Raw genomic sequence first — 14,286 nt, 5'->3', positions numbered from 1 at the left:
TAAAAATAAAAAGCTCAAGGTGGATTACAAATAGTAAAATCAAGCTGCTGTATGTTAAAAATGCTTACATTTGGAATTTGTAAAAGCCTGTGAAAACATAATAAATAAGCTGACAAAGCGTCAAGGCGAGTTAAGCAGCAGAGCGAGAAGAGGGTAAGTAGCACCCATTTATTTCATTATTTAATTGAATTAAAACAGCTCAGAATAATAAGTAATAAGGGCAGCCTAGGGTCACCGTGAGCTAGGAGCCAAATCCTGAAAGAACCTATATCTTAGGAGACAGATCCTAGGGGTAGGAAGCCTATAGAAAGCTAGTTTTCAACACTACCCTAGCAGGTAAGCTTCAGGGGACACTGTAAACAAGGCTAAATTCCAGTTGGAGAGAAGGGGAAAAAGGAAACTCCACCAATACATACAGGAAGAGAGTCAGCTCACTCGTTGCTAAAAAGGGCAGCTTTAGCCTTCCTTAAACACAACCACAAGCTCTGTTTCCCTAGGTTAAAAAAAGGTCAGGCTGTTCTGGTGGGAAAACAAAAAACAAAAAAGACTCGCCTGGAAGTCTCAGCCCCCTGCTTAGATTAAAAGCAGCCAAAAGCTAGTCTAGTTTGTCCAGGCCAGAGTGCAAGGCACCACTTAAAACTACAGGGGAACTTACACTGATAAAAGTGGTTGTTGTCAGCAAATAAAATAAAAATAGAGTAAAAGTTAGTTAACCTTTCTTAGTACCACTAGTCAAAGTCCTTAAACAGCCCCCCTCTAAGGAAGGAAGCCTGCCTTCCTGCCTTCAAAGAAAGGAAGCCTGAGATAATCCTAAAGAGTTAAGCCCCAGTTGACAGTTGAGCCATCAGCCTCAATTAACACATCATTGGCTGGCAGCAGTAGCTGGGAGGGACCAGCCACACATATAAATTCAGAGCCCCCTAGCCCCCCACTCTACCCATCTGTTCCCTGACCTCAACTAAACCGCAGTTTCCAACCCATTAACTTAATAAACCTTAAACAAAACTATGCAGGTAAGAAGGCAGCAGAGGTGTGGGAGCTTTCCAGTGTTTTGCACTGCTTGCAGCATGTACGACTATCTGCCTGTTGGACGGAAGTCGTGGGTGTGCTCTCGGTGCAATGAGCTCCTGGCTCTCTGGGAACGACTTCATTTCCTTGAGGCCAAGGTAGCGGACCTGGAAAAGCGGAGAGAGGCAGAGAGGTGTGTGGAGGAGGCCTTCAGGGATGTTATAGCTGTGTCCCACTCCAACGATGATAGCTCTCCTGCTATCATGGAGAACGATGGTCTCAGGGAAGAGAGCATCCAGCTGAGGAAGAGGGAAATGATCCCTTAGAAGGGACCCGTTCCTTCGGGGATGAGCAGCTATCCTCTCATGCTGAGGATATATCTCTGTGGGGTGGAGGGATCCTTGTAGTGGGTGATTCGATCATTAGGAACATAGACAGTGGGGTGTGTGATGGGCGTGCAGACCGGAAGGTGATTTGGCTGCCTGGTGCGAAGGTTGCGGATATCGCCCGTCGTTTCGATAGTTTGGTAGACAGTGCTGGGGAGGAGTCAGTGGTCGTGGTGCACGTTGGCACCAATGACATGGGGAAATGCAGCCGTGAGGTCCTGGAAGCAAAATTTAGGTTGCTAGGTAGGATGCTGAAAGCCAGGACCTCCAAGGTGGCTTTCTCTGAAATGCTACCGGTTCCACACGCAGGACTAGCCAGACAGGCACAGCTTTGCAGTCTCAACGCGTGGATGAGATGATGGTGTTGGGAGGAGGGGTTTGGATTTGTTAGGCACTGGGGAACGTTTTGGGACAAGCCGGGCCTGTACAAAAGGGACGGGCTCCACTTGAACCAGAATGGAACCAGACTGCCGGCACTTAAAATTAAAAAGGTGGCAGAGCAGCTTTTAAACTGACTGAGGGAGGAAACCTGACAGGAGCTGAGGAAGGTCCGGTTCGGAATAAACCTCCCCCCTGGGATAAAGACCAAAGAAATGATGAAATTTTAAAAGGGGTAGGCCTAGCAGTAGGCATTGTGAGAGCAGGGGCACAGGATATCAATTCAGAAGGGCAAAATTACCACAGGCCTAACCAAAAGTGCCAAAGACACTTGAAGAGACACACTGCTTACAAGTGTCTGTACGCTAATGCTAGGAGCCTCCGAACCAAGATGGAAGAATTGGAGTGCTTGGTCTTAGAGGAGAGCATTGATACAGTGAGCATAACGGAGACCTGGTGGAATGGAGAAAACCAGTGGGATACGGTTATACCTGGATATCAACTATATCGGAAGGACAGGGAAGGATGTATTGGTGGCGGTGTCGCTCTATACGTGAAAGAAGGCATTGAATCCAGCAAGCTCGAAACCCCAAAAGAGGCGGACTCCTCCACAGAATTGTTGTGGATGGTGATACCATGCCCCAGGAGTGATTTAATACTGGGAACAATCTATCGTCCCCCTGATCAAAATGCTCAGGGAGACCTTGAGATGAGATATGAAACTGAGGAAGCATCCAAACTAGGAAATGTGGTAGTAATAGGTGACTTCAAGTACCCGGACATAGACTGGCCACATATGTGTTCCAGTCACGACAAAGAAGCAAGATTTCTAGATATTCTAAATGACTATGCCCTAGACCAGTTGGTCATGGAACCTACCAGAGGGACAGCAACCCTGGACTTAATCCTCAGTGGGGACCGGGACCTGGTGCGAGATGTAAGTGTTGTTGAACTGATTGGGAGAAGTGACCATAGTGCTATTAAATTAAACATACATATAAATGGCCAATTGCCAAGAAAATCCAACACAGTCACATTTGACTTCAAAAGAGGAAACTTCACAAAAATGAGGGGATTGGTAAAAAGAAAGCTGAAAAACAAAGTCCAGAGGGTCACATCACTCGAAAATGCTTGGAAGTTGTTTAAAAACACTATATTAGAAGCTCAACTGGAGTGCATACCGCAGATCAGAAAAGGTACCACCAGGGCCAAGAAGATGCCAGTATGGTTAACCAGCAAAGTCAAGGAAGCTCTTGGAGGCAAAAAGTCTTCCTTCAGAAAATGGAAGTCTTGTCCGAATGAAGAAAATAAAAAGGAACACAAACTCTGGCAAAAGAAATGTAAGAAGACAATAAGGGATGCCAAAAAAGAATTTGAGGAGCACATTGCTAAGAACATAAAAACCAACAACAAAAAATTATATGAATACATTCAAAGCAGGAGACCATCTAGGGAAGCGATTGGACCCTTGGATGATAAGGGAGTCAAAGGTGTACTAAAGAACGATAAGGAGATTGTGGAGAAACTAAATGAATTTTTTGCATCTGTCTTTACAGTGGAAGATATAGGGCAGATCCCTCAACCTGAACTAACATTTGCAGGAAGGGATTCTGAGGAACTGAGATAAATAGTGGTAACGAGAGAGGAAGTTCTAGGCCTAATAGACAATACAAAAACTGACAAATCACCGGGCTCGGATGGCATCCACCCGAGAGTTCTCAAAGAACTCAAAGGTGAAATTGCTGATCTGCTCACTAAAATATGTAACTTGTCCCTCAGGTCGTCCTCCGTGCCTGAGGACTAGAAAGTGGCAAATGTAACACCAATCTTCAAAAAGGGATCCAGGGGGGATCCCGGAAATTACAGGCCAGTTAGCTTAACTCCTGTCCCTGGAAAACTGGTAGAAAGTATTATTAAAGCTAGATTAACTAAGCACAAAGAAGAACAAGCCTTGCTGAAGCAGAGCCAGCATGGCTTCTGCAAGGGAAAGTCCTGTCTCAGTAACCTATTAGAATTCTTTGAGAGTGTCAACAAGCATATAGATAGAGGTGATCCAGTGGACATAGTGTACTTAGACTTTCAAAAAGCGTTTGACAAGGTACCTCACCAAAGACTTCTGAGAAAGCTTAGCAGTCATGGAATAAGAGGAGAGGTCCTCTTGTGGATAAGAAATTGGTTAAGAAGCAGAAAGCAGAGAGTAGGAATAAACAGACAGTTCTCCCAATGGAGGGCTGTAGAAAGTGGAGTCCCTCAAGGATTGGTATTGGGACCTGTACTTTTCAACATGTTCATTAATGACCTAGAATTAGGAGTGAGCAGTGAAGTGGCCAAGTTTGCTGACGACACTAAATTGTTCAGGGTTGTTAAAACAAAAAGGGATTGCGAAGAGCTCCAAAAAGATCTCTCCAAACTGAGTGAATGGGCGGAAAAATGGCAAATGCAATTCAATATAAACAAGTGTAAAATTATGCCTATTGGAGCAAAAAATCTTAATTTTACATATACGCTCATGGGGTCTGAACTGGCGGTGACCGACCAGGAGAGAGACCTCGGGGTTGTAGTGGACAGCATGATGAAAATGTTGACCCAGTGTGTGGCAGCTGTGAAAAAGGCAAATTCCATGCTAGCGATAATTAGGAAAGGTATTGAAAATAAAACAGCCGACATCATAATGCCGTTGTATAAATCTATGGTGCGGCTGCATTTGGAATACTGTGTACAGTTCTGGTTGCCTCATCTCAAAAAGGATATTATAGAGTTGGAAAAGGTTCAGAGGAGGGCAACTGGAATGATCAAGGGGATGGAGCGACTCTCTTACGAGGAAAGGTTGCAGCATTTGGGGCTTTTTAGTTTAGAGAAAAGGCGGGTCAGAGGAGACATGATAGAAGTGTATAAAATTATGCATGGCATTGAGAAAGTGGATAGAGAAAAGTTCTTCTCCCTCTCTCATAATACTAGAACTCATGGACATTCAAAGAAGCTGAATGTTGGAAGATTCAGGACAGACAAAAGGAAGTACTTCTTTACTCAGCGCATAGTTAAACTATGGAATTTGCTCCCACAAGACGCAGTAATGGCCACCAGCTTGGATGGCTTTAAAAGAAGATTAGACAAATTCATGGAGGACAGGGCTATCAATGGCTACTAGCCATCATGGCTGTGCTCTGCCACCCTAGTCAGAGGCAGTATGTTTCTGAAAACGAGTTGCGAGAAGCCTCAGGAGGGGAGAGTGTTCTTGCACTCAGTTCCTGCTTGCAGGCTTCCCCCAGGCACCTGGTTGGCCACTGTGAGAACAGGATGTTGGACTAGATGGGCCAGTGGCCTGATCCAGCAGGCTCTTCTTATGTTCTTAATATTTAACATGAAACAGCAAGCAAACCTAATTGTGATACCAGGACCTTAAAATGTAGCAGTTAGCAGGTCAAATGGCTGTAAAAAATAAAGTATTTTTGTAGCATCCAAAAGCCATCAGAGGATGGGGCTGGGTTTTGTTTTGTTTTGCAAAAATAAGATAGTCTTCTGCTTGTGCAACTGTAGGTCCAACTCACAGTCTCCTAGCAAAGTAATAAAATGAAAAATTAAGTATATACTTACAAGTTCATCACAAACAGGAGCAGTATCCTGGGGTAAAACAGTGATACCATTGCAAGATTCTATAATATAAAACAGAGTTGAAAAAAAATTATGTGGACAAAGGTACTGCAAGATCCCCTTGGAGAGCAACTACATCAAGAGAAGTAATGGCATACCACTTAGGAGGAGGCAGACCTTATTTGTTATTTTAATTATTCATGTATTGACTGAGTACTGTTTGTTTTTATGGCTATATTTAAAATCCATTGCTGGCAGATTTAGAAAACAAGTTGCAGATGAAACAATTTGAAAGCCAAATGTGAGTTTTCCAACTATAATCAGCAAAAGACAAACAGAGGGCAAAAATGTTAACACGGTTAACACACAAGGATTATACTTCAAAAACACTTACCTCCAGAGCAGCCTGGTAAGGTTTGCGATATTGTAGTGCTATTAATAATTCTTTTGATTTGGTCACAAGAAACACAGTTATTTGCATCTGCAGTTGGAATTAATAATGGTCGCAATACCTAGGAAACCAAGCATAGTGTTCAAACTTAATATACAAAATTATTTATTTATACTGCAATAATAAGTAGCTTAATACAAAGTGTTACATCTGATATCATTTAGTAGTACTAGAATTATATTTATGTCTTTTCATCTGTTATACTGATGGGAGAATCTCAGGCTCAGGGCCCAAGTACAGTTCTCCAGGCCTCTCTGTCTGGCCCTTGGTACTGTCCCCAGGCCACACCCTGCTCTGGCCCTGCTCTACACTCTTCTAAATTTGCCTGCCTGGAAAGCGTCCTTTAACTCTGATCATGCCTCTTAATTTCCTGTATGGAGAGTTGTTGAGTGACAGTGTATGTATAGAAAACTCAGAATTTCTTGGGCTGAAACATAATCTACCGAACAAAGTTTTATACCTGTTGATTCATTCAGTGCTGCTTCTAGCTCCACCTCTGCTAACCCAGAAGGTTGCCCACGAGGAAAAGTGGCCTTCAGGGAGAAAAAGGTTCCCCACCTCTGGTCTACATTGACCAATAGTGGCTCTCTTCAGGAGAAAAACCTCTCTTTCAGTCAGGTTTTCCCACTCCTGCTTGGAGAGCCTAGGCATGAAACCTGGGAAGTTCTGCATGCAAAGCATGTGCACTACCACTAATTATGCCCCTTTCCTTTTTTTTAATTGGAAACTTTCTCCATACCACATGAATACTTTTATAAACTTCTATCATGTCTTAGTTGTCTTTTTTCCTAAACTAAAAAGCCCCAAATCCTTGTTTTTCACTGTGATCTACACAGTTACAGAAGACAGTGACACAATCTGTGCTGAATTCCATAATTCAGCCATTCTTGACTAGGGCTGCATAGACATAATACATTTAAAGCACATCCCCCCCCCAAGAATCCTGGAAACTGTAGTTTGTTACGGGTGGTGGAAACTAGTTCTGTGAGGGGGAAACTGCAGTTCCTAGGATTATTAGGGGGAATGTGCTATAAATGTATGGTATGTATGCAGTCTAGTTCGGACTTCCTAGTCTCAGAACTTTGGTTCTAGCAATACATAGGGTTTTGCTACTTAGTATCACTTTTGGTGCTTCTGTTTCTACTAGTTCAAACAGCAGATAGCAAAGGAAGGTTTGATGGTAGGAAGTGACAAGTTAGTTTGCTTGTAACAAACAGGTTTTCTACCAGTAGCACATGGTAAAAAAGGAAGGAAGGAAGGAACACAGAGCCTGGGCATCCCATTTCCCCATCTAAGGCTGTGTGTGTATATGACAGGCTCTCTCTCCCCGCAGCAGCTGGCTTTTGCCCTTGCACTGCAGCAGTTCCACAAGGAAGTCTGTTGCTGCATGTGGATTGCTGGATTGCTGCTACTAGAATGAGTCTATAGTCTATGGAGTTTCTTTCTTACTAATTAAGTAACAGTATTTATTAAATATGAAACGTAGTCACATAGACAGAAAATATGTTTACTAGTTTAAAAATATTTTCCCATGCTCAATGCAGAAAGAACTAGCAATATATCTAATTAGGACCAAAATATATCATTACATATTCTTATGTAGCAGAATACAGTACTTCTAAGCTCCCTTATATTTTAATCAAGTGATACTGAATTTTTATCTAATGCAATTAAAGTGCAACAATTAATTTATAATTGATAACTGTAAATAAAAGCACAGTCTTACTGGTAACATTTCTACATTTGTATTGACTGCTCCATCAGCAGTACTGGTGCCAAGAGATAGCACAGAACTTCTATGTTGCATCATTAAGCGAGAAGGAAAATGGATATTGTATGAGTGCAGTTGCAATTGTGGTAAATATGCACATTTTGTCTCTTCTGAAAGACTCTCTTCTGGTAATTTCTGATATTTTCCAAGGACTTCATCACAATAATCTTGTGTACATGGCTGCATTTTAACTTCAAGCACTGCATGTTCATTTTCTCTATTCAGAGTATGTTTCACGTGATCAACCGTAGTTTCACCCATAGAACTGAAGCAGGTATCTTGACTGGAGTAGAATTCTTCTTCAACTGGTTTATTAATTAAACCACTGTTTGGGCTATGTTTTTCAGAATTAAAAGTCTTCACAAGTCCATTATCTATTCTTGAAATTCTACTGAGAGTTATATAATTTTCCACAGGTACATTTAAACTTTCAGACTGGTAGTGTTTGATCTCTGTGGAGACATCTGTTTGTCCTAGGCCATTTTTTATCTTGGTAGGTGTTTCAGCTTCAAAATAAACAAACAAAATCAGAAGAAAACATATCAAGCATAAGGCTCCAGTCCAAGCATATATTCACTGATCAGATATCTATTGGATCTCATCCTTGTACTCTGTCTAAATCCTGACTACAGACCGGCTCTTGGTTCTATATATAGTCACTAACATGGATTAGAATTCTTATTCCACTTGTAAACTTTCATTGAAATAATGGAGAATTGTCCAGCTGTGTTTTCACTTTTAACTTTTAACCACTTTCTAGGTGGCACTGGTTAAATGAAATTAAATGATAATAAATTAGTTTTAAGAGATCTTAGTTGAACTGCCATAGATGTTTGCTCTTCATTTAAAAACTATCAACAGCAATCAGTAGAGAATGTTACCTTTTCTATGCATATAGTGCTAAATGATTTCTTATAGACGTTAACTTGAAAACAAATACTCTATGTAGCTGAAAGCCTTACCTTTCCATTGGTGTTGATAAAGACATATGTGAAACATGAAAGGGTACATATTCTTACACCAATATGAACTCATGCTTTAAACATCACTGTGAGAAATGTTAGGTTTCCACTTAAAGTGTGTGTTGTGGTAGTCACTTCACACTTTATAGACTAAGGGTTATAGTCAGTTAAGTCCTACTCAGAGTAGAGCCATTGAAATGATATTTATAACTCCAGTAGGTTTACTCTGTGTAGGACTAACACTGAACATCACCTCAAGGGTATATAAACTTGTGTCTGACAGGACGACACACATGGTTTAGCTAACGTGGCCCTCTAGATGTTGTTGGATAATTCCCATTATCCCAGATTATTGGCTATGATGGCTGGGGTTGATGGGAGTTGCTATCCAGCAATATCTGAAAGGTCACAGGTTTCCCAGTCCTGAAGTATGCTTTATCTGGCACATCTCAGGTTATACATGAACATGATGATATTTGAAGCTTTGGCATGTCTCCTTTTCACCACATGTATATGCATAGACACATCTGAAAACAATGGTTAGTAGTGGCTCCTGTATGCACGTGATGGAATATGGGGCACTTTATAGATCAATTGTGTCTGACACCCCATGTACATACACAAATATTTGTTCCCACTTTACATGTCTGCTTGCAGGAAACCCCAGCCTACCCTGACTGGGAGGGTCTTGATAAAGTATGAAAGGGCCCTCATGCAGCCACCTCAAGGGTGGTGATGGTGGACAGTCTTTGATTCATTATGGGTGAATCATAATTCCCTTTCGTCTCACTCTCCACCTCACCTTCTCCCTCAACAGGTTCCCGCCTTTTCCCTTCCATCATTATTATGAGGACTCGTCGTAGTTTGTGGAGAAAGCCGTTGGCGCCCCCCCCCCCGACTTCAAGTGAGAAGCACCTAGGAGGGCACGCGCACGGCGGAGCCGGTTTCTGTTAAGTACCCCGCCGATGGGGGCAAGCCTCCTCGATAGTTTCGTCAGAGGTTGTTCGCGCGCAGCGGCAGAGCAGTGCAGTTTCCTCGCCGTGACCATCCATTTTACTGGAGGCGGAGGGAAATCTGCTGGGCACTGAAGGGAAAGGGGTATACCTTCCTCCTCACTGCCCGTCTTTATTCCCGCGTCTCGCCCGTTTACATTAGGCAAGAGACGAGAGAGTCATGGAAGAAAGCAAAACAATCGTGATAAACCAAAACAATCGTGATAAACCAAGGGCGGGATATAAATCAAATAATAAATAAATACATAAAATAAACCCTATAGGCTAGCGTGTTGTCAGGCGCCTTATGTACAATTACAAACGCCTCTTCCCTTGAAACTGATCTCCTACCCTGTTCCTCATGAAGGGGCGGTCAGCTTTAGCGTTGGGCTATTCGTGTGGTCTAAAAAGTGGTCATTCGCTTAAAAATTGATTTAAGGATCATTGGTGAAAATGTAAAATATTAACTGCATTATATTATTCCGTTCCAAATTTATGAACACGCCCTGCCGAAGATATGCAAATAGCAGGCTGCTTCATTTTCAACATTTGATGTTAGAACTCCAGCAAAGAAGGGCGGCGGGCGGCGGCCGGCGGGCGGGCGGGCGGGAGTAGTTTTTCAGGTAACCAAGACGTTTGCCCTTACATCCGTTTAAAAAAAAGGTTTCAACCTTTCTTTTCTTTTCAGACAAAGGAAATGCATACATTACAGCTAGATCTCGTGTTATATTCTCGGACTTCTTTCCTCCCGACCCCCATAGCTTCTTATGACAATGATACAGCAGCATACTACTGACCTAGTACGGTTGTTAGGTTCAAGGAAACTAGGGTAGATTTATTTATTTAAAAAAACCCTGTCCATATAGTGCAGTTTAGTAAGCTCTAATATCTCACGGACCAAAATAAAGACAATATTTTAAGAATTCTCATATCGAGGATCACTGCCCTCCTCCCCTTTAACAAATGCATGGTGGTTATACTTTCCCTTCTGAATACTGTATTCATTCATTCTTCCAGAGATTTAAAAACCGGCAGGATGATCGCTTAGGACGTGAAGATGTGCTACTGGAAAAAACACAATTGTTTAAATTTTTTAATATACGTAATGGTTTTAAATGGCTTTTGTATGTTTTTATTGTATTGTGAAATAACTTCAGGATGCTCCAAAAGAAGCAATTCATAAATGAAATTAAGGTGTTGGACTATGACCTGGGAGACCAGGGTTGGAATCCCCACACAGCCATGAAGCTCATTCAGTGAGTTTGGGCCAGTCACTGCCTCTCAGCCTCAGAGGAAGGCAATGGTAAACCCCCTCTGAATACTGCTTACCATAAAAACCCTATTCATAGGGTCGCCATAAGTCGGAATCGACTAGATGACAGTCCATTTCCGTTTTAATCTTACCATATGTTATCAACAGTTCAAAATAGACGGGGGGGGAGGGGGAGAGGATCAGGCTGCATGGTGCCTTTAACTGTTTATGCATTAACATAGGGGTCACCAACCTTTTTGGTCTAGAGGGCACATTTCAAATTTTGAGAGAGTGCAGGGGGCACCAGTTACAAAATGGCTGCCATGGGGGCATGGCATAACACAAAATTAGAGAGTAGTCATGGTGAAGTATTTCCCATCATTGTTTTTCCATACTATAAAAGGCTTGACCTATTGAATTTATACTTGCCATTCAGCTGTTAAAGGCACAGGAACCCTGTTTTTCTCCAATGCCAATTCTAAACCAAAGCCTAGGTTGCCTTTCTGTACCCACTTCCAGGTAAGTAGAACCCATTAAACAACAAATTTATTTCTGAGTAGATATGTATACCATTATACTGTAGGTTAACTATGCAGTGAATTCTAAATAAGCCCTTGGTCTTTCGCTCCTGCAAAGTAGGAGATATGCCTAAGACTCTTTGCAAGTTTTAACATTTTTAAGGGGAGGGGGATTCTTTAACATTCACTGTGTAGTAGTATTTGCAGAAAACATTTTCTAGGCACTACTTGATCTCAGGCAAACCCAGCCCAAGAAAGATGCAACCCCAGTGCTAGCAGAAAAGAAAGGGCAAATTATGGAGATTCCTAGGACCAGGAAAAAAAAACAAAAGCAGGAAAAGTGCATAAAAGGGAGGGAAAACATCAGCTCTTTAGGACCCCAGGCATTTCTATTTCCTGGTGTTCAAACAAGTCACTTATCAATCACAGCTCTCACTTCACTTATTGGCTAATAACACTGACAGGCAGGGGCAGCCAGGCTGGCTCATTTCACATCAATCGCTTAGAAGGGTACTTGTACATTTTGCTCTATAACTTTCTAGGAGGGCTAGAGAGTTACTTTTTAAAAAAATGAAAGTTCAGATCATGGGCAATCTGCAGGGGTGCTACTGAAGGCCTTTTTGGGTGTGTTATGGGAAGATCCAGATAATGGCTTAAAATATGCATATAATGAGTTGAAATCATTTACACATTCTTAGATTTGCTTAGAAGATGCTTAAGACTTATTGAACAAGTGTATAAAGTTTGTTATAGGTACAAGAGTCAAACAGTAAAACAAGAGTAGTTTGAAATCCGCCCCCTTCAGAGTTGGAGAAAAAGCAGTTTTAAAAAGACAAGTGTTTCTGTACAAATTCTCCCCCTCCAGGAAGTCTGGGCGTAGAGCCAGGATAGTAGCTTTCAAAATAAACAAGTCTGTGTTAGAACGTAAACAGTGAAGAGAACAGGAAATATTTATTTATTTATTTATTTATATGTCTCCCACCCTTCCTCCCAGCAGGAGCTCAGGGTGGCAAACAAAAGCACTAAAAACACTTTAAAACATCATAAAAACAGACTTTAAAATACATTAAAACAAAACAACTTTAAAAACTTTTTTCAAAAGCTTTGAAGACATCTTAAAAAACAAAGGTTAAAAAACATTTTTTAAAAAAAGTTTAGAAATATATTAAAAAGCAATTCCAACACAAGCAGACTGGGATAAGGTCTCAACTTAAAAGGCTTGTTGAAAGAGGAAGATCTTTAATAGGTGCCAAAAAGATAATAGAGATGGCACCTGTCTAATATTTAAAGGTAGGGAGTTCCATGCGGTAGGGGCTGCCACACTAAAGGTCTGTTTCCTATGTTGTGCAGAACAGACCTCCTGATAAGATGGTATCTGCAGGAGGCCCTCACCTGCAGAGCGCAGTGATCGACTGGGTATATAAGGGATAAGATGGTCTTTCAGGTATCCTGATCCCAAGCTGTATAAAGCTTTGTACACCAAAACTAGAAACTTGAACTTGGCCCAGTAGCAAATGGGCAGCCAGTGCAATTATTTCAGCAGCAGGGTGACATGCTTGGCGATACCCTGCCCCAGTGAGCAGTCTTGCTGTCGCATTTTGCACCAGCTGCAGCTTCAGGAGCAACCTCAAAGGCAACTCCACATAGAGCACATTACAGTAATCCAGCCCAGAGGTTACCAGTGCATGGACAACAGTGGTCAGGCTATCCCAGTAAAAAAACAGCCACAGCTGTCTTACCAGCTGAAGCTGGTAAAAGGCACTCCTAGCCACTGAGGTCACCTGGGCCTCTAGCGACAAAGATGGATCTAGGAGCACCCCCAGACTAAGGACCTGGTCTTTCAGAGGGAGTATGACCCCATTCAAAGCAGGCAACTGACCTCTGAACTCAGGAACCACCAATCCACAGCGCCTCCGTCTTGCCAGGATTCAGACTCAGTTTACTGGCCCTCATCCAGCCCACCACTGAGTCCAGGCAGCGGTCCAGGACTTGCACGGCCTCTCCTGATTCAGATGAAATAGAGCTGGGTATCATGACTGCTCCCAAGGGCTTCATATAGATGTTAAACAGCATGGGGGACAAGATGTTACCCTGCAGCACCCCACAGCACAACTGCCAGGGGCCCGAAAGACAATCACCTAATGCTATTCTCTGAAAATAACCCTGGAGATAGGATCGGAACCACTGTAAAACAGTGCCTCCAATACGCATCTCACCAAGTCAGCCCAGAAGGATACCATGGTCAATGGTATCAAAAGCCACTGAGAGATCAAGTAAGAGTAACAAGGTTGCACTCCTCCTGACCTTCTCCCGATAAAGGTCATCCATCAGGGCGACCAAGGCTGATTCAGTCCCATAACCAGGCCTGAACCTAGACTGGAATGGGTCAAGCTGGTCAAGATAATCTTTTTCATAAGAACATAAGAAGAGCCTGCTGGATCAGGCCAGTGGCCCATCGAGTCCAGCATCCTGTTCTCACAGTGGCCAACCAGGAGTACTCTTCATCCAAGAGTACTTGCAATTGCTGTGCCACAACCCTCTCAATCACCTTCTCTAAAAAGGGGGTATTTGCGACCTGTTTGTAATTGTTGCAGACCAATGGGTCCAGGGTGGGCTTTTTCAGGAGTGGTTGGATCACCACCTCTTTCAGGGTGGCTGGAACCACTCCTTCCCGCAATGATGCATTGACCACACCCTGGATCCACTTTGTCAAACCCCCTCGTCAAGCTTTAATAAGCCAAGAAGGGCAAGGGTTGAGAGGACATTTTGCTGGCTGCATCATCACAAGCACCTTGTTTATGTCATCAGACCGCATTGACTGAAACCACTCCCAAGAAATTGCAGCAGACGTTGCATTGGGGACTACAGTAGATGTGGATGGGGCATCAAGATTGCTACGGAGGAGAGCAACTTTACCCTCGAAGTGCCTTGCAAACAAATCACAGTGGGCCTCTGAAGGGTCTGGGACTCCATTTCT

General features: G+C 42.6%; 1 protein-coding gene across 1 annotated transcript in view; it reads right to left on the bottom strand.

Moving 5' to 3' along the window:
- TESMIN (testis expressed metallothionein like protein) overlaps positions 1 to 9,431 on the bottom strand; it is a 38,961-nt gene extending 29,530 nt beyond the window's left edge. The window contains exons 1-4 of the mRNA XM_061613073.1: positions 9,350 to 9,431; positions 7,541 to 8,091; positions 5,758 to 5,875; positions 5,367 to 5,425 (exon numbers count right to left, since the gene is read on the bottom strand). Of these exons, the coding sequence (XP_061469057.1) occupies positions 5,367 to 5,425; positions 5,758 to 5,875; positions 7,541 to 8,091; positions 9,350 to 9,389 (768 nt within the window). The 5' untranslated portion in view covers positions 9,390 to 9,431. The remainder of the gene's footprint in view (positions 1 to 5,366; positions 5,426 to 5,757; positions 5,876 to 7,540; positions 8,092 to 9,349) is intronic.
- Positions 9,432 to 14,286: the final 4,855 nt, after the last annotated feature.

Source organism: Rhineura floridana, chromosome 2 (assembly GCF_030035675.1).
Source record: "Rhineura floridana isolate rRhiFlo1 chromosome 2, rRhiFlo1.hap2, whole genome shotgun sequence".
In the NCBI taxonomy this organism is placed as follows: Eukaryota; Metazoa; Chordata; class Lepidosauria; order Squamata; family Rhineuridae; genus Rhineura; species Rhineura floridana.
The sequence above is the reverse complement of the archived record's forward strand: the minus strand, read 5'-3'. Positions and strand labels throughout refer to the sequence as shown.